The sequence below is a fragment of the Chaetodon trifascialis genome, chromosome 18 (genome assembly GCF_039877785.1).
Source record: "Chaetodon trifascialis isolate fChaTrf1 chromosome 18, fChaTrf1.hap1, whole genome shotgun sequence".
Classification (NCBI taxonomy): Eukaryota; Metazoa; Chordata; class Actinopteri; order Chaetodontiformes; family Chaetodontidae; genus Chaetodon; species Chaetodon trifascialis.
Window position 1 is genome coordinate 24207501 of NC_092073.1, and position 27500 is coordinate 24235000.

Here is a 27500-nt window from a genome sequence, read left to right on the forward strand (position 1 = left end):
CATCCTGAATGGTGTGTGTGTGTGTGTGTGCGTGCGTGCATGTGTGTGTGTGTGTGTGTGTGTGTGTGTGTGTGTGTGTTGCCATCCAGCCATGTCGGAGGAAGCTCTATTGGATCTGTCTGATGTTCTCAACACTGATCCTCACATACTGGCTACAGGACACACAGGTACACACACACACACACACACACACACACACACACATACACACTCACACACACACTCACACTCACACTCAGCTGGTTCCTATCGCTCACCCCCCCACATCGGTGTGTACTCATGTTTGTGCGTCTTGTTAACTGACCGTGTGTGGACATGGAGATGTGAAGACATTGCTGTAACTGCACTCAGTGTCTCTCAAGTCCTGAACTCAGTCTGTGTCTTCATGTCTCTGATCCAGTGAGGTCGGACATTTGGACAGAAATAATATTGAATATTCTCTGGGACATATTCAGCAGTTGTTCCACAGAGGGAGCACCGTCCCTGCTGCAGAGCTAAACAGAGATACCAACGAAGAAGATTGTTGTCTGAGAGGCTGCAGCCCTGATAACTGTGTGTTTGTTTCCAGGTCAGTTCCAGGTGGAGCGCTCTCCCTCTCCATTTGGTAAGACTCCGCAGGATGACCTTCTTCCTCTTCCTCTTCCTCCTCCCACTGACCTTTGAAGGCTCTTTGAACTGAAATATAAAAACCAGAGCATTGTGAATAATGTGCTGACACAGCGAGTCACCTACACCGACTGCTTCTTCTTCTCCAGATATCACTCACTTCTTCTTCTTCTTCTTCTTCTTCTTCTTCTTCTTCTTCTTCTTCTCCTCCAGATATCACTGACTGCTTCTTCTTCTCCTTCAGATAACACTGACTTCTTCTTCTTCTCCTCCAGATATCACCGACTGCTTCTTCTTCTCCTTCAGATAACACTGACTTCTTCTTCTTCTCCTCCAGATATCACTGACTGCTTCTTCTTCTTCTTCTCCTCCTCCAGATAACACCGACTGCTTCTTCTTCGTCTTCTTCTTCTTCTGCAGATAACACCGACAGCTTCTTCTTCTCCAGATATCACTGACAGCTTCTTCTTCTTCTTCTCCTCCAGATATCACTGACTGCTTCTTCTTCTTCTCCTTCAGATATCACTGCTTCTTCTTCTTCTCCTCCTCCTCCAGATATCACTCACTGCTTCTTCTTCTTCTTCTTCTTCTTCTTCTTCTTCAGATAACACCGACAGCTTCTTCTTCTCCTTCAGATATCACTGACTGCTTCTTCTTCTTCTCCTTCAGATATCACTGACTGCTTCTTCTTCTTCTCCTTCAGATATCACTGACTGCTTCTTCTTCTTCTCCTTCAGATTTCACTGACTGCTTCTTCTTCTTCTCCTTCAGATTTCACTGACTGCTTCTTCTTCTTCTCCTCCAGCTTCCTGCTCGCGTCCTGTCTGTCTGTCTGTCTATGTCTTCTTTAGTTCAGGTCACTTTCTAACGTCTCTCTTTGTCTCTGTGTCCATTTGTCTCCCTCTCAGCCGGTCTGGACATCGGCTCCATGGCTGACGACCCCTCTTTGACAGGAAGTGCTGGGCGTGGCCAGAGGATGGTGCAGGAGGAGCCTCTGGACGCCATCTTGAATCCTGAGTTGGACAAGATGGTCTCTGACGGTGAGTTTTGACCGTAAAGGGCAGCACCCTGTTTGATTATTCACGTAGATTATTTTCTGTGCTCATCTGATCCCGATCCTACACATGAGCTCAGAGACACTGAAGCTGCTGTCAGTGACTGTAGCGTGATTGGAAACGATTGATCGTTGATTGATTGTGGTTGTCCGGTGTGTGCTGTGGACCCGTGAGGCTCGGCTGGAGCAGAGACAGTGTGACGTCTTTGTTTTGTGTCCTTCTTCAGGTGCCATCCTGAGCAAACTCTACAAGATCCCAGGTAAGAAGACGCTGCTCTCACCGGCTGACCACCACACAGAGCACCCCTCCTGGTACTGATTATTGTTGTGTGTGTGTTTTTGTGTGTGTGTGTGTGTGTGTGTGTGTTTGTGTGTGTGCGTGCGTGTGCAGAGCTGGAGGGGAAGGACGTGGAGGAGGTCTTCACTGCTGTCCTCAGTCCAAACAGCATCAGCAGCCAACCAGAGCAGAGCCAACACACACACACTGCTGCTGGGAGCAAGACGAACACACAGCACACAGGTACACACACACACACACGCACACACACACACACACACACACACTACTGCTGCTGGGAGCAAGACGAACACACAGCACACAGGTACACACACGCACACACACACACACACACACGCACGCACACACACGCACACACGCACACACACTGCGCTGTGTCTGTGCTCCCGTCCGTCGGCTGTTCCAGGCTTCGATGCTTCAGTCAGTCTGTGGTTTGTGAATGAAACAGCTGATGTTTGTGTGTCGACCATCGGACACACCTGCACCTGATGCAGGACCAGGCTTTCACCTCATGAGGACAGCTCCTCTGTCTCCTGTTCTTGTTGGGCCTGTCAGCGAGACGGCCCAACGGGGACTCAGAGGTGTCCACCGGGACGTCTTCAGATGTTCGTTTTGTCCAACAGAGGAAAGCCCAAAGACGTTCAGTGAAGAGCTGGAAACATTCAAAGTCGGTCGATCTCTGAAAAGATGAACTGATGCTTAAAATTCCGTCTCTCGGCAGCCGCGGCTTTTCCTCGTCTTCCGCTGATGAACGGCCTCGTGGGAACTGCCCCTCACTTCCGGAATGCTCCCATTGTGCCCATTGGTGCCCAGAGCCCGGCGGGCTTCAGGTTGCCCCCCCCTGAGGGCCCTCCTGGCCCGCCCTCGGCCAATCAGGGGTCAGCGGGAGAGGGCGAGCAGGATGTGATGTCAACGGCTCAGAGGAGCATGTTGAAGTGGGAGAAGGAAGAAGTTCTGGGAGAGATGGCGACCGTCGCTCCCGTCCTCTACTGCAACACCAACTTCCCCCAGCTGAGAGAGCAGTATCCTGGTACACACACACGCACACACACACGCACACACTCTGAGACGTCACAGTATCTGTGTTGTCATCTGCAGACCAAGCGAAGTGTTCATGAATATCAATCAATCAATTCATTAAGTCTGATGATCAGCTTCTGTGTGTGTGTGTGTGTGTGTGTGTGTGTGTGTGTGTGTGTGTGTGTGTGTGTGTGTGTGTGTGTGTGTGTGTGTGTGTGTGTGTGTGTGTGTGTGTGTGTGTGTGTGTGTGTGTGTCAGACTGGTCCACCAGAGTGAAGCAGATTGCGAAGCTGTGGAGGAAGGCCAGCTCTCAGGACCGGGCGCCCTTCGTGGTGAGTTTTTCTGTTAGCCAATAAGATAGGATCCTGTCCATCATTCTGGACTCTGCGGCTCTCCGTACTGTCCACAGGTCGTGGTGGGACGGCTTGATGTCAGTCAGCGGGGAGACTCATTGAGTCTGTCAGTGATAAAAATCAGATTTGGTGACAAACTCCCGAGTCCTAAAGACTCGCAGAGGTGTCTTCACGGCCGGCTCAGGGTAAATCCTGGAGAGCTGAACTCAGTGTTCAGTTTCTCCCTCTGAGTCTCATTTTCCTCCTGATCCTGATTCAGATTCAGATTCACAGTTTCTTTATTGATCCCCGAGTGGAACTTGTTTTTTGTAGCAGTGCTCCATATAAAATAGAATTATAGATTAGAATAAAATTAGGAAGAAAGAACGAGAAGGAATATATATATAAAGGCAATATAAAAAAAACCCCAGAATATTAATACTAAGGATATATGTAAATAAGAAATATACAACACAATAAAATAAAATGTACAGCAATAAAACAAATATATATACATATACTAAGCAATTGGATGTGCAAAAATTGAAATGGAAAATATATATTAGAATTACTATATATACTGAATATTGAATGTGATTCTCACCTTCAGTTCCTTCTGTATCGCTCTCACCTCCTCCCTGTTGCCAGCTCTGAAAGCCGTCTTCTTCTGATTGAGGATGTCTTTGATGTCCTTTGTCACCCATGGCTTGTTGCTTGGATAACAATGGACAGTCCTGGCTGGGACAATGGAGTCCACACAGAAAGTAATATAGTCCATGATGCACTCTGTGAGCCTGTCAATGTCTTCCCCATGGGACTCACAGAGTCCCTGCCAGTCTGTCACCTCAAAACAGCCCTGCAGTGTCTCATATGTCTCCTCACTGTCCTTGTTGTCGTAGGCTGACTCTTCACCAGAGGCACATAACAGGGAGCGAGGTGCACCTCACCTAGACCTACCCAGAGGGGGAGCAGCTGTATGCATCCTTGGCGTTAGCATACAGCAAGTCCAGGGTTCTCTCCTCTCTTGTAGGACAGCTCACATACTGAGTGAAATTGGACAGTGTTGTTGCCATGGTGATGTGGTTGAAGTCACCCGAGATAGCGATGAATGCACTCAGGTGTTGAGTTTGCAGACAGGCTATGGTGAAGTGAATGACGTCACATGCCGACGTCGGGTTGGCAGAGGGATGTAAACAGCAACGCTGATGGCATGTGAAAACTCCGTGGGCAAATGATATGGCCTGAGTCCAACAGCCAACAGTTCAGTATCCGGGCAACAAATACGTTCCTTGATGGTAATGTGACCAGGATTACACCATCGGTTGTTGACTAGAACGGCGAGCTCCCCTCCTTTACACTTACCGCTCTGGGTGCAATCCCAGTTGGCCCGAACAGTCTGAAAGCCACTGATTGAGACGTCGTCAGGTATGTCCTGATGCAACCATGTCTCAGAAAACCAAATCAGACTGCACTCCCGGTACTCCCTTTGACTCCTGGCGAGTGCTGTTAGCTCGTCCTCCTTGTTTGCCAGCGTCTCTCATCACATTGCCCATGATGAGAGAGGGGAGGCACGGCTTATATCTCCTCTTCTTGATAAGCCTCTGTTGTCTCGACCCCGCTCTTTTCTGTCCTCCCCTGCATCCTCTGTGTGTTTTTCTCCAGATTTCAGCGGGGATCTCTGTTGTTCTGGCCGACAAGCCGGCCAGCCTCAGCGCGATCAGCTCATCTCTGGAGTAAACAATGCGCTGCACATCGGTGCTGTGTCCCAATGAGAGTAGTAGTTTTAAAGTGAAAAAACAAACCAGAACTCTCTCAGCCAGCTTGTTTGGAGAGGGCACAGCTTCAAAATGACGGTCATAAAGTTGCAGATACTAATAATAAAGAATAGAGCAAAAGAATTGTAAAACTAAGAAAAGAAACAGGAGCGACAGGCTGCACGAACGTGAGCATGCACACTAACGCTGATCCTGATCCGTTTGCCTCCACACTCGAGGTTTGAAACGAGCGAGTCAGACCGTGAACTCATCAGACTGTTTGCCGAGGTCAGAAATCAAGTTCACGCTCGTGTCTCTGCAGCTTTCGTACCAACACACTTCTGTTTGTGGCCCGTGGAGTTGCCCCCTGCTGGCTGTCAGAAACAATGCAGGTTTCGGTCACTTCTGAGTTCACTGATCAAGCTCAGAGGCCTGGTCCTGTCTGCAGTCTGCAGTTCCGTCCTGTCTGCAGATTCTCTTTATGTCCATCAGCTGTTGTTGTCTCTGCCCTTCAGCAAAAAGCTCGGGATAACCGGGCGGCTCAGCGCATCAACAAGGTGCAGCTGTCCAACGACCCGCTCAAATGCCACCAGTCCTCGCAGCAGCCGCTGCCGCCGGCGGGACCTTACGACCCAGGTTCCGTGGAGACGGAGGGGCCGTTCAAAGACCCGCTGAGGCCCAAAGAGTCGGAGCAGGAGCAGGAGTGGAAGCTCAGACAGGTGAGCAGAGTGTCAGTGTGTTTGTCTTTAACGCATCATCCCCCATGAAGTGCAACCAGAGAGAGACATCAGCACCGGCCGTTTGCCACAAACTGGATTTAACCAAAACCACATGAAACCGTCTCTGCAGAGACAGACAGGTCAACACATGTTCTGTCTTTATCTTTATAATGTGTTTCAGCACCCAGCATCACTGGCACAGACCACACGTCTCACCTGAGCCTCTGGGAAACAGACTGCAGAGGACACTAAAGAGTCCTCAGTGTCTCTGCTGCAAACGCACTCACTGTCTGTCTCTCACTGAAACTTAATTAATGACATCATTAATTATCATCCCTCCAGCTGGGAGGAGCTGAATCTGGGTTTGGACTGACAGGTCAGACCTGCAGTCTGCACACATCTCTAGCACTGTGACCAAAGTGTGTGTGTCTACCTGCAGCAGGTGTGTCAGCTCACCTGAAAACAGCTGGCTCTGCAGCCACCAATCAGACAGGAAGCGCTGCATCTCTTCCTCACGTGTTCACTGTATTCAGATCTGATGACAGTCCCTGTGGTCCAATCATGGCGGCCAGACGGTGACGGTTTCCCTCTCTGAGTTGTAACCATGGTAACCACTAGGCTGCATTGGGAGGTGGGGGGGCAGAGACAAAGTGAGAGATGGGGTCACATGACTTAAAGTGGGGGCATGAACGTATGGAAGGCTTTGCTGTTGTCACTGTGTCATTGATGAAGATGATTGGTGTGATGTGCATGCTGAGCCTCACTCGCCTCGACTAACATCTCTGATGTAATTGTCATTGAAAAGGGAGAGGTTATTGACAGGTGGGGAGCCGGTAAGAAGAGGCAGGAAAATCTCCCCCAAAGCAAAGCCCTAAAATCACCAACAGATAAAGATTGTCCCTACCAGGCATCTGTAGCAGGAGGTGGCAAAGAGGCTCTGGTAAGATCTCAAGGCGAACCTGTTCGAGGCAGACTTCCTGGATCCATGACCCTCTGAAATCCTCTTCCTGTCCTGGGGGGGCTCCTGTGCCGGTCCGCACACGCGTCAGTTTTCCCTCTGACCACCTGGAGGTTCAGGTGAATGCCTGGTCGAGGAGAGGAGAGCTGAGCGCATCAGCTGAGTCCTTTATTAGCTGATAGGAACGATTCGTCGATTATCAGATTGATTTTCTGTTGGTCGAAAACGAGCAAAGTCAAGAAAAACACTTCTCAGACCAGAAGTTGTGTTTTTCTTTGTTAACGGTGAAGAAAACTGAATATCTGTACCTTCAGAAAACTGTGCCGAGCATTTTTTGCTGTTTTCTGATGTTTTGCAGACCAGATGACCAATCGATCAATGAGGACCAATCAAAAGTTAAAGTAGTGATCGGTTAAAGCTGGAATCCAGAGAACAGCGTGTTTTAGATCCTTTAGATGCGTCACAGCTCCTGATCCATCGGTGCTGTTAGATCATCACACACAGTGAAGCTTCATTTCTGCGCTGTGTTAAATCAGACCTGAACTGAGCCGATGCTGCTTCCTGAACAGTTTTCTGCTCTGAATTCCACTTTCTGATGTTACTGAACAGAGAAACCAGGATGTAAATTTAAATTGACCACGTCGTTCGATCTCCTAAATCACTGTGAACTTCAGCTGGTCGCTAACAGCTAACAGCAGTGTCGTAAACCGCCGGACGTTCAAGTCATCGTGTCGCTGAACGAAGCAGGAAGCAGAATGTCGGTCAGCCCAGTTTGGCCTTTAGCCTGGACGGCAGAGCACATTCTGTCATCTCCTATCAGAACAAAAGCATCACTGACCTCCAGGACAGTCACGTGAAAGTAGAAGTGTTGATCGCAGACTCTCCCAGACCAAAGAGGATTTCAGACCCATGGACCCAGGATCGGTCACCGTCACCTTCTCTGGGCCAGTTCACATTTGAAAATGCAGGAGAGGGCTGTGGGAACACTGAAGGGGGGTTTGATGTGACTGCCTCAGAAGCACATCACTGATAAAAACAACTTTATTGATCGCTTCTGTTTGAGAACAGTTGACGTGGAGTTGACCCAGAGTCGCTGTCTGTGGCCTCAGTCTGTCTCAGAACTGACTGATTTTATTCTGAAGGGATGCTGCCTGCTCTGGATGTTGGTCTGCTGCTGTCCTTCAGCAGCCGCCTCACACTGATCTGAGAACAGCTCTCAGATGCTGCTGGTCTCAGGATCAGCTGGATGCATCCTGTCACTCTTTGTACAGATGCTCTTGTCTCATTGTTCAGATCAAAGTGGAGAGACAGTCTGACCTGTAGTGGTGAGGTTTGTCCTGAGGGTGGCGCTAGAGGACAGATCAAAGAGGGAGATTGGGAACAGTTGGATGGTGTGCTGACCACATCAGTGTCAAAACATGAAATCTGTCATACAAGCAGGTGATCGACAGACTAGAGGTCTTCACGGGTCCAAAAATTTGTGCCCAACCCAAAAAGACCCAGAAACGCACTACCTGAACCAGACCCAGTGTTGACTGAAAGCTATGACCCGGACCCTCACTGAACCGCAGACCTGGGACCCGACCAGGGCCTGATTGACTGTAGAAAATAAACTGTAGACTCAAACCGTGCAGGTCCTGTGTCAAGTCTCTGGTCCTAGGGTTCGGATGGACCCGTGAGGACCTCTATAACAGACACCTGAACTCAGCATGTGCAGGATGTGTCCCAGTCTGAGAGCAGGACCAGCATCTGGACTTGCCCCTCAGTGTGTGGTCTGTGTGCTGGAGGACGACTGCAGCCGCTCCTTCACTGTGAGCAGGTATCACTGCAGGTGTGATTAACCAGGTGAGAGACAGACAGGAAAGACAAGTCAGCAGGGAGGACTGATGATCAGCTCAAACGAAGTGTGACTATAAAGCCCCCCCCCCCCAGATCCCTCCAGAACCAGAACCACAGGAGGACTAAAACAGTTCTTAGGTCTGAATTATTGTCCAACACATCAGTCTGATAACGTGTCAAACCTTCAGCTGCTTCACTGAATCAGCTGATGGACGTGTTTTAGTCATGTGGTTTCTCCTGCCCCCCCGCACGCTGTCACCCCATTCATCACTGATTGTCCCACCTTTACTGAGAGAGAGAGAGAGAGAGAGAGAGAGAGAGAGAGAGAGAGAGAGAGAGAGAGAGAGAGAGAGAGAGAGAGAGAGAGAGAGAGTGAGAGAGAGAGACAGAGAGAGAGAGAGGGAAAGCGAGCATTACTAGCTGCCATGTCATCATGTTTTAACTCCACATGTAGAGACCAGTCAGCACACTGACATCCATTACTGTGTCTGTCTGTGTCCTCCTGCGTTTGTCCTCTTCTGCTTTTCTCCGGCAGCAAATGCGTCAGAAGAGTAAACAGCAGGCCAAGATTGAGGCGACTCAGAAGTTGGAGCAGGTGAAGAACGAGCAGCTCCTCCAGCAGAGGCAGCAGCAGCTGTTACCCGGTCAGCGTCTCGCTGGCCGGCTCTCCCCAGAGACCGGCAGCCGGAGCCCCATGACGCCCACCCAGCAGCCCGTAGCCGGGGGAAACGCCTCTCCCCTTCATCCTCCAGTGTCCAGGGAGGGTCAGTCCAGACAGCACCTCCTCCTGCAGGGCAGCCAGAGTTCAGGACAGGTTGATGACGTCTTCCTCAGACCACAAGCTCCTCCTCCCTCCGGCTTCTCCTCGCTCCCTCACTCTCCCCACCCCTCCTCCCCCCTCCACCAGCCCCCATCATCCCCCCAGATGTTCTCCCCACCCTCCTCTCGCCCCTCCTCACCCTGGGACCCTTACAGTAAGGTAGTAGGAACTCCTCGCCCCACCTCCTCCCAGGCTGGTGGTCTTCCAGCCCCCCAGCAGCAGCATCGTAACTCCCTCAGCGCCTCCCCGGCCCACGACGCCTTTGGTTCCCCCGCACCATCCCCAGACTCTAAAACCTCAGATGTTGGCAGGGCACTTGCACCCCAACCAGGTAACTCCCAGTTACTGTCTTCTCCTTGTTTTCTCCTTCCAGTGACTGTCTCCTCCTGGTTTTGTTCTCCTTCTGACCATCTTCTCCTTGTCTCCTCTTCCAGGACTGCAGCAGACCAGAACAGGTATGATGAGTCCTCCCTCCGGTTTGGCTCCTGATCACTCAGTCCGGCACACTGGTGTGCGAGCAGCGGAGAACTACCAGAGGAGTCCTCATGCCAGCAGTAACATCCGTGTGGTGGTGTCTGAATTGTACGGTCGATCTGGTGAACTGGTCCAGAGTGGGTTGTTTAAAGCCCCCATGCCCCCCCAGCACCAGCCTCAGCTGGAGGTGTTTGGCAGCACAGGAGGAGGAAGGAGGGACCCATCCAGACCCACAGATCTGGGCTTTGGCCTTCCCCAGTCGCAGGACCCTGCCTTCCCCTCCAGTCCACTGTCAGGACTGGGCTCCCCCCACCGCAGCCCCTATGCCCACCAGACACCTGGTACCCCCAGACTTGACTACGGGCAGCAGATCACTGACCCCTTCACCCAGCAGTCACCTTTGTCCTCCCGGCCTTCGCCTGACCCATATGCCAACTCTCAGACTCCTGGTACACCACGGCCGCATTCTGACCCCACATACCTCACCACACCTCCTGCGCTGAGACTGGACCATTTCAACCCACAGTCTGCTAACCGCCGACCGTCCCCCTCCCACCCAAACATGGACCCCTATTCTTCCAACCCAGGGACGCCCCGTCCCTCCGTCACTGAGCGTTTCCCCCGATCACCAGGGAGTCAGCGCAGCACCGACCCCTATGCTCAGCCTGCAGGTACACCACGACCCTCACCAGATCCCTACGCCCAGCAGCCCTCCACGCCACGGCCCCAGAAGACTGCTGAGTCCTTCAGCCAGGCCCCAGTGGAGAGCTTGACTTCTCAGCCTGCTGGATCTGGGTCATCCCCTTTGGCTCCAGCACTGTCTGGAGAGACTGTGACCTTCGCTCCAGCACACCACCAGGTAACAGATAGCCCTGAGGTTGTGTGTCTGCACTGTAGCTTCCTCTTTCATTTATTTGTTTTCTATGCAGTTGCAGGACTCAGGAGCCTCCAGCAGCCAGACCCCAAAACATCCTGGGATGTCGGAGGACAGCAGCTTCTCTGGTTTGGCAGGTCAGACTCCTGGTCAGGACCCTCTCAAGCAGGGTCACATGACACCAGGCTCCTCACAGACAGACAAGACACCAACCAATGAAATGGCAGCGCTGGCTGTGGCTTCTTTAGATGGACCAATGAGCATGATGCCTCAGCTTGGTGACTCAGAGGAGAAGCTGAGACAGGTAGGACAGGTGCTCTCCGGGAAGGAAACATGTTTTCTATATGTCAGGGTTTCATGTCATGTTTGATGCTGTTTCTTGAAGCAGAGCTGCATGTTTGAGTGTCTGGTCTCAGCTCTGGTTGATTCTGGTTCAGAGAGGTTTGGTTCTTGGCTGGTCTGGTCTCTACTCAGTTGTTGTGTCTGTTGTGCAGCGTCAGCGGCTCCGGCAGCTCATACTGAGGCAGCAGCAGCAGAAGAGTGCGTTACGGCAAGAGAAAGGTCTGCAGGAAGCGGCCTCTGGTTCTGCTCCACCGCACCACTGGTCCCAGGAGGACTCCTCCACTGCTCCTCCAGTAGACCTGTTTGGACGGCCCCCACCCCCTTACCCTGGCACCATGAGGCCTGGTGGAACAGCAGGAGCTCCAGCACCAAGGTTCCCTGGAGGTTTTCCAGGGGAGCAGCAGAGGACCTTCACCCCCAACGAGGCTCCTTTCCCTAGGCAGAGTCTCCCTAGAGAGCTGGGAGTCCGAGGACCGTCCCTGAGGTGAGAGAAACAAAACCTGGTCCTGACTTCATCTGCTGATGTGCTCTGGTTCTTCATGTTTCCTCTCCTTCCTCCTCTCCTCTCCTCTCTAGGTTCAGTGTTCCTCCGGGAGCTCCAGTGGGAGTCCAGGACTCCTTCTTGCATCCTCCTCATGGCTCAGTGCCTGGATCTGGGCTCACTGTGGCAGAGGGAGTCCCTGTGCAGATGAGGAGGCCGATGCCTGGGGAGTTCACGGGCATCAGACCCCTCTCTGCTCCTCTCATGATGCCAGGTGAGAGCGGGTGTCCAGCAGTACGTCTGTAGTCCACATCCAGGATTTACAAACCCATCAAGCTCAGTTTTTACAGTTAATTCAGGTTCCAGTTACAGGTTACAGACCAGTTGTACTTCTGCTCCCAGTATTTATGACATCATTCAAGCCCACAAATGGCCATTTTTAGATCTGATAATACTTGTGTACTTTTACTGAAGTTTTTGTTTCTGTTTTGTGGTATTATTACTTTAACTTGAGTAACTGACCTGAATGCTTTTCCATCGCTGATAAAATGTCATATTGATCCTGTTTTTAATATGAAGTTGCTAATAACCCATGTCCCTCCCCAGGTGTGCCCCAGCCCTTCCTCCCACGCTCCCTCCCCCTGCAGCAGCACAGCATCATGGGACAACCTTACATCGAGCTGCGACACCGCGCCCCTGAGCACCGCCTGAGGCTGCCCTTTCCTCTGCCCACTGCCTCAGATCCAGAGGCACTGCCGCTGCACCCCAGAGACACCCAGCCGTCTCTGGTCAGGCCCAGTCAGGGGGGCAGAGTGGGTGAGACGCCCCTCGGCCAGCAGATGGCGATGGAACAGCATGACCAGCAGCACCTCGGCCACGCGGCAGCACTGCCGCAGAGCGGGGAGTCGACACTCCCGGGAGCCGAGGGCATGGAGGAGCACCTGGAGGGGGAGGACTCGGCCGTGAAGGATCTGGAGGACGTGGAGGTGAAAGATCTGGTGGACCTCAACCTGAACCTTGACCCTGAAGACGGTATGAACATATGATCCCGATGCACAGAATGAGACAAACTTCCTGCTGATCTTTTGTCTGGTTTTAATGGCATGAGTAACAAACTAGCTTACGATGGTATAATGAGGAAAGTTTCTGCTGACTGTTTCAGGTAAGGAGGATCTGGATCTGGGTCCTAATGACCTCCACCTCGACGACTTCCTGCTCTCGGGGAAGTTCGACCTGATCGCCTACGCCGACCCCGAGCTCAACTTGGAGGACAAGAAGGACATGTTCAATGAGGAGCTGGACCTGGGGGAACCAGTGGAAGAGAAGGAGGGGGGAGCCAGCGGGACCAGGAGGACAGACAGCCACGCCTACCTGATCGGCCAGGTCAAACAGGAAGTGCAGGACGGCACTAAGACTGAAGCCAGCAACACCTCCCCTGCAGCCCAGCAGCCTGCACCACAACCTGGTGCCGTCATCACCAGCAGACACCCCAGACCTCCAGGAGCTGAGGTTGCAGGCTCCTGCCAGCCCAGCTCCTCTGCTCTCCTCATCACCAAGGTGGAACCTCCTCCTTCTTATTTAATGATCATTAATAAGCCACACCACGAACAAACCATCAATGATTTAATAAAGAAAATAGAATGAAATGCTTCTTCATATCTTCACCTCCTTCCCTCTGTGCTCCCTCTGTCCCTGCTGGGAGAAGGTGGAGGACTCTGGTTCAGGGGCCTTGCCGGCTCTTCAGCCCCAGGAACAGGCCTCGTCTTCGGGCATGGGTCCCAGGGCTCTGCCCCCGATGGCTGGAGGTAAATAATGTTGTTGATATTTTTCGAGATTTTATTGATCGATTATTGATCTGTTTTTATTGATTCATCATTCTTATTTTCGGCCAAAGTTTAACCAAAAAGAGTCTCCCTGCCTGTGTTCTTCTCCTCCTCCTCCTCCCCCCCCTCCCATCTCCAGGTCAACACTCTGTCTGCCAGCAGCAGCAGCAGCAGCAGCAGCAGCAGCAGCAGAGACCATTTGGACCCACCCCGTCCCCGTCGGCTCTCTTCACCCCCCACCCTCAGGCTCTCCTGGTGTCTCCTCATCCCAGTCTGACTCCTGAGGCCCCCCCTGCAGCATCTCACCCACTGTCACTCCAGCCCTCCCAGCCTAGCCTCCTCCTCAACCCCCAGACCCAGCCTTCACACCCAGGGACCTCCACTCAGAGCCAGGAAGTCTTCCCCCAGAACCAGGAGCAAAACAAGCACAGGCCTCTGCTCCTGGAGGAGCAGCCACTCCTCCTGCAGGACCTCCTTGACCAGGAGCGCCAGGAGCAGCAGCAGCAGAAACAGATGCAGGCCTTGATCAGACAGAGGTCCACCACAGAGTCTGTGTTACCCAACATGGGTAAGACCTGAACCCGAATCTCTACTCTGATCTCTGCTTTAAAAGGGATTGTTGTGTTGGAACGTTGTATGCTTTTAATTTGAAAAGGCTTTGTGGTCTGCATGTGTGTGTATGTATGTGTTCAGCAGGCTTTGACTCTATCTCTGACCCCATCATGAAGGCAAAGATGGTAGCTCTGAAGGGCATCAACAAGGTCATGACCCAGGGTAACCTGGGACTCAACCCCATGGTCATCAACAGGTACGGTGACCTCTGACCTGATGAAGCAGATGATCAGTTACTTTAACGTTCTTCTGAAATAGGACAAAACACTTAAGGAGACATCAAACAGGAGGACTGAGGATACAGACGAGTACAAAATGTCTGAGGTCCAATAAATCAGCCTTCAGGAGCTACAGAAGCTGCACTCATGACCTCCGTCCTGCAGTGAAGCAGAGACGTGTGTTGACCTCAGTGGACGGATGATGGTCGTCTGTTTGACTGTGGACGGTCTTCAGTCTCTAAGCACTGGTCTGACCAGAGCGTCTGTCCTCCACAGTCTGGATGTGAAGGGTCTGAGGTTCCTCTTAGACCCAGAAACATCAAACCTGAGACACGTGACGCTGTAACCTCAGAGAGCGTGTGTGTTTTTTTCTTTGTTTGTTAGCATCCCATTAGCCGTGTGCTAAAGCAACGCGTTAACGTGAGGAGTCAAACTGACAAGAGCAGAGGATTGTGGGTTTTTCTTTGTTCTTGAAGCAGCTGATAACAGAAAAAGTCATCTGACCGTCAAATATATATATAACTAACTCTTTTCCCTGTGTGTGTGTCAGGTTCCAGCAGGTTCCAGGGGCTCAGGGAGCTCAGGGGGCTCCAGTGGCCCTGGGTCCAGAGGGGTCTCCTCAGCCTGCACACCTGCCCCAACAGGTGTGTAGAACTGTGACCGCTGGGGTCGTCAGGAGAATCTAATCTGTGTGCAGCGTCACAGCTCAGTGAATGATTGACGTGAAGCTGAATGTGTTGTTGGATTGTGTGGAACGAATCTGTGTGTCCAGACTTTGCTGAGTTTGGGTTCAAACAGGAAGTGTCTTCTCTTCCTGTCAGGACACCAAGTTGAACCAACAGTTGGTGCGACCCAGCCCCCCCAGCTTCGGCCCGGGCTTTGTCAGTGAGTACCGCCTGTCAGTCTCTCACTGTCATGTTTCCTACTTTGATCAGAACCAGCTGAACCAAAACAAACCGTCGGCTAACTGAGGGACATGACAGAACTCTGTATTTACTGAGAACATGTTGGCGTCACAGTTTAAATAAATAGAAAACAGAACCAAACTCCATATAGACAGACATGTCAGGAACCCCCCATCCCGTAAACCACATCAAACGAAAGCTGTCATGTCTCCTGCAGACGAGGCTCAGCGGCGTCAGTACGAGGAGTGGTTGGGGGAGACGCAGCAGCTCCTGCAGATGCAGCAGCGCCTCCTGGAGGACCAGATCGCCTCTCACCGCAAGACCAAGAAATCTCTATCGGCCAAACAGAGGACAGCCAAGAAGGCCGGCCGACCCTTCTCCGAGGAGGACGCCGCTCAGCTCCAACACATCACCGAGCAGCAGGGGACAGTCCAGAAACAGCTGGAGCAGGTACACGACCACACCTGCAGCCTCATTTCTAACTGATGTATGTGGACAAAAATGCAAAGGAGAACAGACAAACATTTAGAGTTTGAGTGTGTCTGAGTCAGAATAAACTGCAGTGTGTGTGCTGACGAAGGTTCACTGATGAGGAAGAAAATCGATCAGCTGTGAGGCGTTCAGGTTCAATCCAGACGTGTGTGATGTCTGTTTTCTGTTGTCAGATCCGGAAGCAGCAGAAGGATCATGCAGAGCTGATTGAAGACTACAGGACCAAACAGCAGCAGCAGAGAGCTCTGCAGCAGCAGCAACCGGCCCCGCCCCCCATGATGCCTACGGGAGCGCCCCCCATACCCCAGACCCTCCTCTCCCAGCCCATGGTGGCCATGCAGGCCCACCCGGGGGGCCCCACCCCAGCCCGTGTCACAAACATCCCCCCTGGTTGGACCCCAGGGGGCGGGGCCCCAGGGATGGTTGCACAGAGGATGCCGCCTCATCTGCCTCCTCAGATGCCCCCCGCCCCACCTAACGCCCCCCAGGCTCCCCCACACGCCCAGACCCCCGCGGCCATGGTGCCGGGCCTCGCTGCTCCAACAGCAGGCTTCACCGCAGGTCCCCGAGGCCCCGCTGGAGGGCCCAATGGAGCCGCAGGGGACGGAGCCGCCCCCCCTCGTCAGGTAACACACCTGGAATCAACCATAGCATTTACACTGTTCAGGTTTACCCTCACACTGGTCTCTTTAAATCGTTCCTGTGGAGTGTAGACCTCCAGGAACCATGGAGCTGTTTGTGTCCCCCTTTCATTTGTCTTCTGTCTCAGAATACTTGAAAACATCTTTGTAGAAAAGAGATGCAGTGGACATTCAGTCCCCGTACCCCAAACCCCGTCCAGAACAGAACAGATGAAGCTCAGGGCTGCTCGTCTGCTCGTGTGGACAGATTGTCTTTTCTGCAGAGCGGGAAAACATGTTTGTGTTTCATGTTCATGTACATCCCTGATTTTAACATGATTCTTGTAGGCTTTTCTTTAAAGTAGGATAAAAACCCACCACAGACGTTATCGTAGTCCGTTTCTGACTCCACCTCCGTCTCCACGACCTGCAGGTGAACTTTGACGACAACAACCCTTTCAGCGAGGGTTTCCAGGAGAGAGAGAGGAGGGAGAGGCTGAGGGAGCAGCAGGAGAGGCAGAGAGTTCAGCTCATGCAGGAGGTAAAACGTCCTGCCGCCATCACTCCGAGAACAGGAAGTACAGACACAAACACAGCTGTTAATCTGTAGAGAACAGGAAGTGGAGTCAGAAAAAAACTGTTAATCTGTAGAGAACAGGAAGTGGAGTCAAAAAACAGCTGTTAATCTGTAGAGAACAGGAAGTGGAGACAAAAAACAGCTGTTAATCTGTAGAGAACAGGAAGTGGAGGCAAAAAACAGCTGTTAATCTGTAGAGAACAGGAAGTGGAGACAAAAAACAGTTGTTAATCTGTAGAGAACAGGAAGTGGAGACAAAAAACAGCTGTTAATCTGTAGAGAACAGGAAGTGGAGACAAAAAACAGCTGTTAATCTGCAGAGAACAGAAAGTGGAGACAAAAAACATCTGTTAATCTGTAGAGAACAGGAAGTGGAGACAAAAAACAGTTGTTAATCTGTAGAGAACAGGAAGTGGAGACAAAAAAAGATGTTAATCAGTAGAGAACAGGAAGTGGAGTAAAAAAAGGCTGTTAATCTACAGAGAACAGGAAGTGGAGTAAAAAAAAAAGCTGTTAATCTGCAGAGAACAGGAAGTGGAGACAAAAAACAGCTGTTAATCTGCAGAGAACAGGAAGTGGAGACAAAAAACAGCTGTTAATCTGTAGAGAACAGGAAGTGGAGGCAAAAAACAGCTGTTAATCTGTAGAGAACAGGAAGTGGAGACAAAAAACAGTTGTTAATCTGTAGAGAACAGGAAGTGGAGACAAAAAACAGCTGTTAATCTGTAGAGAACAGGAAGTGGAGACAAAAAACAGCTGTTAATCTGCAGAGAACAGAAAGTGGAGACAAAAAACATCTGTTAATCTGTAGAGAACAGGAAGTGGAGACAAAAAACAGTTGTTAATCTGTAGAGAACAGGAAGTGGAGACAAAAAAAGATGTTAATCAGTAGAGAACAGGAAGTGGAGTAAAAAAAAAAGCTGTTAATCTGCAGAGAACAGGAAGTGGAGACAAAAAACAGCTGTTAATCTGCAGAGAACAGGAAGTGGAGACAAAAAACAGCTGTTAATCTGTAGAGAACAGGAAGTGGAGACAAAAAACAGCTGTTAATCTGCAGAGAACAGGAAGTGGAGACAAAAAACAGTTGTTAATCTGCAGAGAACAGGAAGTGGAGACACAAACACAGCTGTCAATCTGTAGAGAACAGGAAGTGGAGACATGAACACAGCTGTTAACGCCGTCTTCTCCTCTCAGGTGGAGCGTCATCGTGCCCTACAGCAGAGACTGGAGATGGAGCAGCAAGGACACCTGGGGGCCTCCATGGGTCCTGGAGCTGCAGTAGCAGCCATGCCCCCATCTGGAGCTCCATCAGGGGCTCGAGTTGGGCAAACATCGGGACCTGGAGGTCCTGCTGGGCCAGCACAGGCACCTGGTGGCGACGGTCTTTCTCAGATGCCTTTCTTCAGCTCTGAGCTGCCCCAAGACTTCCTCCAGTCCCCCCCAGCCTCCAGACCTCCCCCACAGCCCCAAAGCCAAGTGGGGGTACCATTCCCCCAACAGGCAGGCCTCCAGCAGGGCTTCACTGGAGGACCTTTGCACCCTGGAGCTCATGCGGGTCCAGGTCTGCTGCCCGTGGCCACAGTTGAGCGGGGCAGGGCCATGCCTGAGCGTGCCCCCCCCATGGATTTGGCTCCTTCCAACCTCCAAACCAGGCCGAGATTCTCAGGGCCCACATCCCAGGGACAGGTACGACCAGCTGGGATAGGAGCCGCAGAAATGACCCTCTCCATTCCTAGAGGTCAGGCTCATCGATTTGGACACGACTCCTCCTCTTCCTCCCCCTCTACCCTCTTCCCCTCTGGTGGCCCCGGCTCCCTCATACAGCTCTACTCTGATATCATCCCTGATGATAAACCAAAGAAGAAGAGGAGCCGGAAGAGGGACGGAGAGGACACCGCAGGAGGAGCCAGGACGCCTCTGTCCTCACACTCTGATGACATCACAGCTCCGCCCACCCCCGCTGTCTCGGACACTTCCTGCTCCACACCCACTCGGAGCAGCATGGACCAATCAGATCTGTCCTTCCCTCTGGGTTCCTCCCTCTGCAGTCTGGCTTCGTCATCGGAGTTGGAGAGGCAGCTGTCCATCATCTCTGCAGCCCAGCAGAGGGGCTCCATCGTGGGCACGGAGTCTCTGAGAGGCCCCCTGTCTGCAGCACGTCTGGAGGTCAAGGTGGGGTTTTAATGACCATCAGTAACCTGTAATACTACTGTCGTGGTAGCTTCAGGGCATTCAATCGATCGCAACTGGACTTTGTCAGTTTGTCTTGTCCAGTTGCGATCGATTGAATGCCCTGAAGCTTACAATGACCTGGATGAACGAGAATATTCACAGGCATACTGTTGTGGTATTTTTGTACTGGTACTGTAGTGTATCAGCTCAGGTGGTCAGTATTTTGTGTCCTTGTCTTCCCTGCAGGAGGAGCATGAGGAGGGAGGAGCGTATGGGGAGGGCGCAGTGAAGATGGAAGATGGTGGGGGCGAGGGATTCTCCACCCCTTCTCCTCTCCACGGTGGAGGTAAAGATGGAGATGGAGGGAAGGAGCTGCTGAGACACCTGCTGAAGGACAAGACCTCCCCGTCCACCACGCCGTCACCCACCAGCCAGGCCCCGCCCACCGCCCGCCGTCAGCTGTCCAGTGAGAGCATCCGGTCCGAGGAGGAGGACAGGCCTAGTTCCCATGGCAACATGGTGAGGAGGGCGAAGGTCGTCAGTCCGGTGCCTGTGTTCAGATCACATGACCGCCTCGTCTCAGGCAGGAAAAACAGGATTCACAGTGAACAGATCCATGTCCAAGTCCTGCTTAATCTCTGTCCTCCTGCAGGTCCTCAGTCCATGTCCAGATGTCCTGGATTCCTCCGGCAGGAAGAAGACTCAGCGCTGTAAGAGACTGGCTCGGCTGGAGAAAGACAGAGCTCCTCCCAAAACCAAGAGGAGGAAGAGAGAGGATGAAGAGAAGACGCTCCATTCCTCCACCTCCTCCTCCTCTGACCCACTGATGACACACCTCACACAGGTGGACCAACAGCACCTCCCTTCCTCTTTCTCTGCACTTCCCTTTGCTCCTTCCTTCCTTCCTTGTCCCCTTCGTGCCTTGTTTGTCTCCTCCAGAGCTGTTTCCTCCATTAATGGACCTTTAATTTATTTCTGCAATGTTAACTAAACTCCTTCATTTCCCTTTTCCCTGCTTTCCCTGTCTTCTCGTCCCTCTTTCCTTAATCCTTCCCTCCTTAGTGTCCTTCCTTCCTCTTTCCTTTGTCCTCTCTCGATGTGACAGCGTGATCTAATGATTTTCACTTTGAGTATCAGGTCATCATCATCAATTCATCTCTGCAGCTTCTGCATGAATTAACTCATGATGCAGCTCATAAACTGTTAAAGAGACATCCAGCTGACAGTCCCTCAGAGTCAGATGTCCCCCATGCAGAGGGACTGTCAGCGGAGGACGTTTGGACGTTTGCGTCAAAATCATTTCATTGACTCATTTTTATATGAAATCATCATCAAACACTGATTGACTTTCTGAAGTTTCTTTTCCTCCAGTCATCAGTACTGTTACTGACAGCTGATCATCTGTATTGATTATATTGATTATTGAACCCCCCCCCCCCCCCCCCCCCCAGCTCTCGGTGCTGCCCCTCATGGAGCCGGTTCTGGGCGTAGACCTGAGTCTGTTCGCGCCATATGGTGGCTCCAGTCTGGGCAGAGACTCCAGACTGACCGGCTCCTTCGGCAACGCCTGCCTGGACGGAGTCACAGACTATTACTCCCAGCTCATATACAAGGTACTACTGCAGTAGTACTACAGTAATACTACAGTACTGCATACTGCTTCTGTGACTTTGGCCTCAGCAGCACAGATGTTTGACTCGTGTTTGGCTAAAAACCGTCTCTTTCTGTCCGTCTCTCCCCCCAGCAGAATAACCTCAGTAACCCCCCCACACCCCCGGCCTCCCTGCCCCCCACCCCCCCGCCTGTCGCCAGGCAGAAACTGGTCAACGGTTTCGCCACGACAGAGGAGCTGTCCAGGAAGGACATCACTGAGCCTGACGGTGAGACAAAGCTTCCCTTTGATCATGTCACACTTCTGTTATTGGAGGAGGCGGAATGTGGGCGGAGCATGGGTGGAGCGTGGGCGGAGTGTGGGAGGAGTCCATCACAGAGTGCAGTAGCTGATCTGTGTCCTCATGTTCACACCGGCGCCGTGTCTTTTCTTTCAGTGAAAGGTGTGAAGCAGAAGGGGGAGGGGCTTCTGTCTCTAAACCACGCCTCAAAGACTGTGGATGTCCCCGCCTCCCTGCCGACCCCACCCCACAACAACCAGGAAGAGCTCAGGTAAAAACAACATCAGAAGGTTTCAGGAAAAGAGAAACATTCTGAGGAGATGGATTTCAAGTTTCAGTCACATCCTGTCTTCTTCTTCTGTCGCGCTGACGCGTGTTTCTTCTTCGTGTGTTTTCCTCCTCAGGGTCCAGGACTCGTCAGAGCGCGACAGTCCAGATGGCTTTGTCCCATCGTCGTCTCCGGAGAGCGTGGCCGACGTGGAGGTCAGCAGGTACCCCGACCTCTCCTTCATCAAATTGGAGCCGCCGTCGCCCTGCCCATCACCTCCATTACCCATCATGCCCTGCGCCTGGGGAAAAGGTCAGTCATCAGCGGGTGAAAGAAGTCCAGGTTTACTGGCTTTGAACCAGTTTGGTCATTTCCTGCTCAGTGAGACCAGCTGAGACAGACCTCACTTGATTCTGATTGGCTGTTCCCCTCTAAATACACATGTCATTGTGTGTGTGTGTGTGTGTGTGTGTGTGTGTGTGTGTGTGTGTGTGTGTGTGTGTGTGTGTGTGTGTGTGTGTGTGTGTGTGTGTTCAGGCTCTGCAGTGAAACAGGAAGTGAAGGCGGAGCCTAACCATCAGGATCTTCCTTCCTGCTCTAACACGGACCTGGTTACTATAGCAATAACCCTGAACCCTGTTGCAGCTCAGGTACACATCTCTCTCTCTCTGTCTCTCTCTGTCTCTCTCTGTCTCTCTCTCTCTCTGTCTCTCTCTGTCTCTCTCTCTCTCTCTGTCTCTCTCTCTCTCTCTCTCTCTCTCTCTGTCTCTCTCTGTCTCTCTCTCTCTCTCTCTGTCTCTGTCTCTCTCTCTGTCTCTCTCTCTGTCTCTGTCTCTCTCTCTCTCTCTCTCTGTCTCTGTCTCTGTTTCTCTCTCTGTCTCTCTCTCTCTCTCTCTCTCTGTCTCTCTCTCCTGTCTCTCTCTCTCTCTGTCTCTGTCTCTCTCTCTCTCTGTCTCTCTCTCTCTCTCTCTCTCTCTCTCTCCTGTCTCTCTCCTGTCTCTCTGTCTCTCTCTCTCTCTCTGTCTCTCCTGTCTCTCTCTCTCTCTCTCTCTCTCTCTCTGTCTCTCTCTCTCTCCTGTCTCTCTGTCTCTCTGTCTCTCTCTCTCTCCTGTCTCTCTCTGTCTCTGTCTCTCTGAACTGTCTCTCTCTGGAGTCAGTAGCCCCTCCCTCTTGATGACACCACTGGCTGTGTTTTGCAGAACGTTGCAGGTGTAATGGCGGCAGTGGGGGAGCTGCTGCAGGTCCCCGTCCCCGTCGACTACCAGCTGAGTCGACTCGCTGCCCCCGAGCGCAGCTCTCTGGCCCTGCTGGCCGGAGTCCGAGTGCCGCTGATGCAGGTGAGAGAAAATACTGCGTGTACGTGTACTGCGTGTACGTGTACTGCGTGTACATGGACAGGTGTGTAGATTCAGAGGGCAGTTAACGCTCTGCTGCTTGATGTCGGTCCGACTGAACCCACCTTACAGCTGCTGTGTGGTTCAGAATGAACAGAAGAAGACGAATCATGGAAATAACGTCAGAATGAAGAAAAACGTTTGTTCAGTCGTTAAAGAGAGAAACGTGTTTGACACTTGATTTGTGTGTGCAGGGTTCAACAGGCAGCAGGCAGCAGAGGCCTCCACCTGCAGCTGGAAACACAGGTGTGCACGCACACACACACACACACACACACACACACACACACACACACACACACAGTCTGGAGGCAAAGGAGGAGGTTTTGTTAAAGGAGGTGTTCAGGTGTTAGTCTGTGGTCTGAGTCGAATCGACCAATCACGTCTGAGCAGCTTGTGGTTGCATGCAGGTAAACTCTGTGGAGAGCATGAGAGATCGGTTTGATTGCTTTTCATCATCTTTGATTTAAATGTGTCTTCATTCATATGCAGATGAGTGTTTCTAGAGATTAGCCGAAACGTCGTGTGGACCTAAGAGAAGATAAGAGATGAAACTTTTTTAATCCCACACCAGGCAAATCTACATGTAAGAATAGAAAGGAGAGGTAGAATGTGTACATTACATTTTTAAAGACTGTGGAAATAATAGTGCAAACACTGATGAAGGCGTGCTGTAGACACTGAGGAGGTCTTGGTCTGGACGTCTGCTGGTCCACAGGAAGCCCTGAAACACTGGCTGAGAGCTGATTGGTTCGCAGAGCAGCTGGACTGTGATTGACGGCTCTCTGTGTTCTGTGCGTGTTGCCTCCAGGTGTCAGAATGGACTACATCCAACATGGCGGCTCTGCTGCTGCTGCTCCTGCCAGGCCTCAGTGTTGCAGCAACTGCAAGGGGCTGCTGGGAAACGGAGTTCGCATCGTCAAGGAGCTCAAACAGGTTGGACATGGACGTCTGTTGATCTGTGTAACTGATGCTTTGTCCACACGTACACAGGTGTTTCTGTAAACAGCCAGAGTTTATCATCATCATGGAACAGGAAGAGACTGTGTGTGTGTTGCAGGAGGGTCAGTCCAGACCAGGATCCAGCCTGGTGTTCTGCAGTCCACACTGCTCTGCACTCTACACGTCTGACCTCCAGAGCAGAGCCACTGCAAACAAGGTGAGCGATCCGATCAGGTTATTGGTTATTGAAGAGGAGTGGCAGCTGTGTGATTGTCTGCCTGTGTCGGCCCCCCCCCCCCACTCAGGGAAGAAGAGTGTCCACTTTGAATCCGTCCCCAGTGCTTCAGTGTGTCTCCTGTCCGAGCAGCAGACATGACATGTCCTTGCTTTTAGCCCACAAACACTAGATCCTACATTTCCCATAATGCAGTGTAAAGGGAGTAACTGGAGGCTGGTCGTATTGATAAAGGTGATGTCATGGCATGTAGTTGATGACATCATTACATCCATCTGTCTGTCCTCAGGCTGCAGACCCCGTCCTGTCTGACTCTGAGCGCCCCCCTCCCAGCAGAGTGCAGCACCAGTACACCAACAACATGTCCTCCATCACTGTCCACTCCCTCCTCCACATTCCCTCCTCTCCTCCCCCCACGCCCTCCTCCCCGCCACTCTCCTTCCCCCCTGCCTCCACTATCACCATGGAGACCAGGCCCCGCATGGACATCCTTAAGGTGGGTGTGTCCTCTGAGCGATACAGAGTGATAGCTGATCATGTGGGTGACTGATTGGATGACAGACTTGCTGATTGGTTTACAGGTGAAGGTGAAGTTAAAGCCCCGCCCCCGGGCAGTCACAGGTGGAGAGGACTCGCTGCCACTGCGCCACTTGAAGAGGATGAAGAGTTGCCGCTGGAGACGATGGAGCGTTAGCATCACCCTCAGCAGGTTAGCCTGTTAGCATCACACTGTGCTGGTTAGCCTGTTAGCATCACACTCAGCAGCTTAGCATCACACTGAGCTAGTTAGCCTGGTAATGTCACTTTCAGCAACTTAGCCTGTTAGCATCATACTGAGCTGGTTAGCATTATACTCAGCAGGTTAACTCTTTAGTATTCTTCTCAATGTCCCTCTGCGGGGGCAGCTGAGGTAGAGTGCTCGTCCACCAGTCAGGAGGTTGGTGGTTCGATCCCTGGCCTCAGCAGTCCACATGCCAAAATGTCCTTGGGAAAGATACTGAACCCCAAAACTGCCCCGATGCTGCGCCATCAGTGTGTGAGTTCATGTGTACGTTGCTGTGGATCAAAGTGTCTGTTTGTTTTTACCCAGGGGCCCTTGCAGTCCTAATGAGGTGGTTGCCATGCCAACGGAGGAGGAAGCTGATGTGTTGTTGAAGAAGTTTGGAGCGTATCTTCGTCCTGACCCGTTACCCAAAGACCAACGGAGGTGCTGCTTCTGTAACCAGCAGGGAGACGGACAGACAGATGGACCAGCCAGACTGCTGAACCTGGACCTGGACCTCTGGGTGAGTCTACTGGTCTCTGCTGGACTCTAGTCTGGACCAGCAGAGTCCCTGATGGTAATCTGGACCAGCAGAGTCCCTGATGGTAATCTGGACCAGCAGAGTGCCTGATGGTAGTCTGGACTAGCAGAGTCCCTGATGGTAATCTGGACCAGCAGAGTGCCTGATGGTTGTCTGGACCAGCAGAGTGCCTGATGGTTGTCTGGACCAGCAGAGTGCCTGATGATTGTCTGGACCAGCAGAGTCCCTGATGGTAGTCTGGACCAGCAGATCTGAATGGCATCAGTTAATCATGTGCCTGTCTCTCTGTGTTGCAGGTCCACCTGAACTGTGCTCTGTGGTCCAGTGAGGTCTATGAGACCCAGGCCGGTGCTCTGATCAACGTGGAGCTGGCTCTGAGACGAGGTCTGACTCTGCGCTGCGCTTACTGTCAGCAGACCGGAGCCACGAGTGGCTGCAACCGCCTCCGCTGCACCAACACCTACCACTTCACCTGCGCGCTGCAGGCCCACTGCACCTTCTTCAAGGTAGTTCCCTTTGAAAACACCTGAGAACACAAACACGTCTGGCCCACATGTACATGTGAACACACACCCTCAGACTCCATCACACACACTCTGCTCTTTGTCCTCCAGGATAAGACGATGCTCTGTCACCTCCATAAGCCCAGGACGGTTCCTGTCAGTGGGGACAGGTCCTCCAGCTGCTCCCCCTCCTCCACCCCGGGACCGACCCCTGACCCTGCAGCGATGGCGGCCATTGACCCGTACGACTCTGAGCTGCGCTGCTTCGCCGTGTTTCGGCGGGTGTTTGTGCAGCGCGACGAGGCGCGGCAGATCGCCGCCGTGGTGCAGCGTGGTGAGCGGCAGCACACCTTCCGGGTCGGCAGCCTGCTGTTCCGAAGCATCGGCCGGCTCCTCCCGCAGCAGATGAACGCCTTCCACAACAAGACTGCCATCTTTCCCATCGGTTACCATGCCAACCGCATCTACTGGAGCATGCGCCACAGCAACAGGTAAATCTCCACTGTGAATCTCCAGTGAAGTCTCCCATGATGCTTTGCTTCCTAATGACATCATGGCTGCAAACACGGTGAATTATCAGAGAAACTCATGAAGGAAGCTTTGACTCACTGCGGTCGAGTGTCCAGGATCAGTCAGGCTCAGTTTGGCCCAGAACCAGAAAACCAAGTCCAGAGACGATCTCTGATTGGTCGTCAGGCCACAGCGTGTAACGAGTGATGTCACTGTGCCTCTGCAGACGCTGTAAGTACATGTGCTACATCGAGGAGCAGGAGGGCCAGCCGCTGTTCAAAGTCAAGGTGGTGGAGAAGGGATACGAGGACCTGGTTCTGACCGGACCAACGCCTAAAGGTAAGCCTTACCTGTGTCATGTTACCTGTGTTAACAGGAAGTGTCCTCTGGCTGGCTCACTGGTGAGAGTGTGTGTGTGTGGATGCACAAAGGGTCCAATCACAGGACTTTGATGTCTGCCATTACATGGACCTTTGAAGTTCCTATGGACGCTGAAAAAGTGTTTGATGGAACTGAAGAATGTTTGACATCCTGAAGATGTTTGTCTTCAGGGCTGCGTTAATCCGGTCTTCAGGTCTGGGTTGATCCGGTCTACTGGGCTGGGTTGATCTGGTCTTCTGGCCTGGGTTGATCCGGTCTACTGGGCTGGGTTGAAGAGCCTCTGTCTTGACTAATGGTCAGCAGTCCCTTTAAACTAACAAGAGGCAGGTCCTCAGGACGTCCGCTGTCCCTTCTCCTGTCTGTCCTGCCTGCAGAGCTGAAGCGCTTCAGTTAATTAAAGGGGCAAAAAGGCCTAAAAGCAGCCGATGTCCTCCTGAGCGTGATGTCCCCCTGAGACTTCTCTGATCACCTGTTGAAGTGTTTGGACTGAAGCCTGCAGTCAGTCGACTTACGAGGTCCTGATGAGCTGCTTCTTGAGCTCAGCACAAAAACCACATCAGGAGCTGATGATGAAAGCATCAAAGGAAACATCTTCACCATTAACACCAGCAGGAAGCTCCCCTGACGCGTCTGTCTATTCTGTCTGTCTCTGTCTTGTCTTTCTGTCTGCAGCTGTGTGGGACCAGATCCTGGAGCCAGTGTCTCAGATGAGATCCTCCAGTGGGACTCTGAAGCTGTTCCCAGTTTACCTGAAAGGAGAAGATCTGTTTGGTTTGACATCGTCTGCAGTGACCAGGATCATCGAGTCTGTACGTGCGCGTGCACACACACACACACACGCAGACACATGCACACACATTAAATCCAGACACATACTGACCGTCTACTCTGTGTGTGTGTGTGTGTGTGTGTGTGTGTGTGTGTGTGTGTGTGTGTGTGTGTGTGTGTGTGTGTGTGTGTGTGTGTGTGTGTGTGTGTGTGTGTGTGTGTGTGTGTGTGTGTGTGTGTGTGTGTGTAGTTGCCAGGTGTGGAGTCCTGTGAGCGGTACACCTTCCGTTATGGCAGGAACCCCCTCATGGAG

The 27500-nt window shown here is 52.1% G+C and overlaps 1 protein-coding gene across 1 annotated transcript in view; it reads left to right on the plus strand.

Moving 5' to 3' along the window:
• LOC139346609 (histone-lysine N-methyltransferase 2C-like) overlaps nt 1–27500 on the plus strand; it is a 57931-nt gene that overhangs the window by 26496 nt on the left and 3935 nt on the right. Inside the window, exons 34-78 of the mRNA XM_070985765.1 lie at nt 90–167; nt 569–604; nt 1515–1646; nt 1888–1920; nt 2052–2180; nt 2218–2262; nt 2680–2988; nt 3237–3310; nt 5580–5783; nt 6589–6723; nt 9116–9731; nt 9835–10733; nt 10804–11052; nt 11243–11574; nt 11667–11845; nt 12178–12603; nt 12734–13128; nt 13211–13376; nt 13534–13962; nt 14091–14202; nt 14775–14868; nt 15046–15109; nt 15347–15579; nt 15795–16247; nt 16675–16782; nt 18013–18990; nt 19237–19509; nt 19643–19834; nt 20442–20603; nt 20738–20870; nt 21039–21153; nt 21287–21462; nt 21688–21800; nt 22350–22487; nt 22739–22790; nt 23356–23480; nt 23605–23703; nt 24011–24217; nt 24303–24430; nt 24812–25007; nt 25322–25531; nt 25640–26019; nt 26265–26377; nt 27092–27228; nt 27438–27500. The exon at nt 27438–27500 is cut by the window's right edge and continues 65 nt beyond it. Coding sequence (XP_070841866.1) covers nt 90–167; nt 569–604; nt 1515–1646; nt 1888–1920; nt 2052–2180; nt 2218–2262; nt 2680–2988; nt 3237–3310; nt 5580–5783; nt 6589–6723; nt 9116–9731; nt 9835–10733; nt 10804–11052; nt 11243–11574; nt 11667–11845; nt 12178–12603; nt 12734–13128; nt 13211–13376; nt 13534–13962; nt 14091–14202; nt 14775–14868; nt 15046–15109; nt 15347–15579; nt 15795–16247; nt 16675–16782; nt 18013–18990; nt 19237–19509; nt 19643–19834; nt 20442–20603; nt 20738–20870; nt 21039–21153; nt 21287–21462; nt 21688–21800; nt 22350–22487; nt 22739–22790; nt 23356–23480; nt 23605–23703; nt 24011–24217; nt 24303–24430; nt 24812–25007; nt 25322–25531; nt 25640–26019; nt 26265–26377; nt 27092–27228; nt 27438–27500 — 9920 coding nt within the window. The remainder of the gene's footprint in view (nt 1–89; nt 168–568; nt 605–1514; nt 1647–1887; nt 1921–2051; nt 2181–2217; nt 2263–2679; nt 2989–3236; nt 3311–5579; nt 5784–6588; nt 6724–9115; nt 9732–9834; nt 10734–10803; nt 11053–11242; nt 11575–11666; nt 11846–12177; nt 12604–12733; nt 13129–13210; nt 13377–13533; nt 13963–14090; nt 14203–14774; nt 14869–15045; nt 15110–15346; nt 15580–15794; nt 16248–16674; nt 16783–18012; nt 18991–19236; nt 19510–19642; nt 19835–20441; nt 20604–20737; nt 20871–21038; nt 21154–21286; nt 21463–21687; nt 21801–22349; nt 22488–22738; nt 22791–23355; nt 23481–23604; nt 23704–24010; nt 24218–24302; nt 24431–24811; nt 25008–25321; nt 25532–25639; nt 26020–26264; nt 26378–27091; nt 27229–27437) is intronic.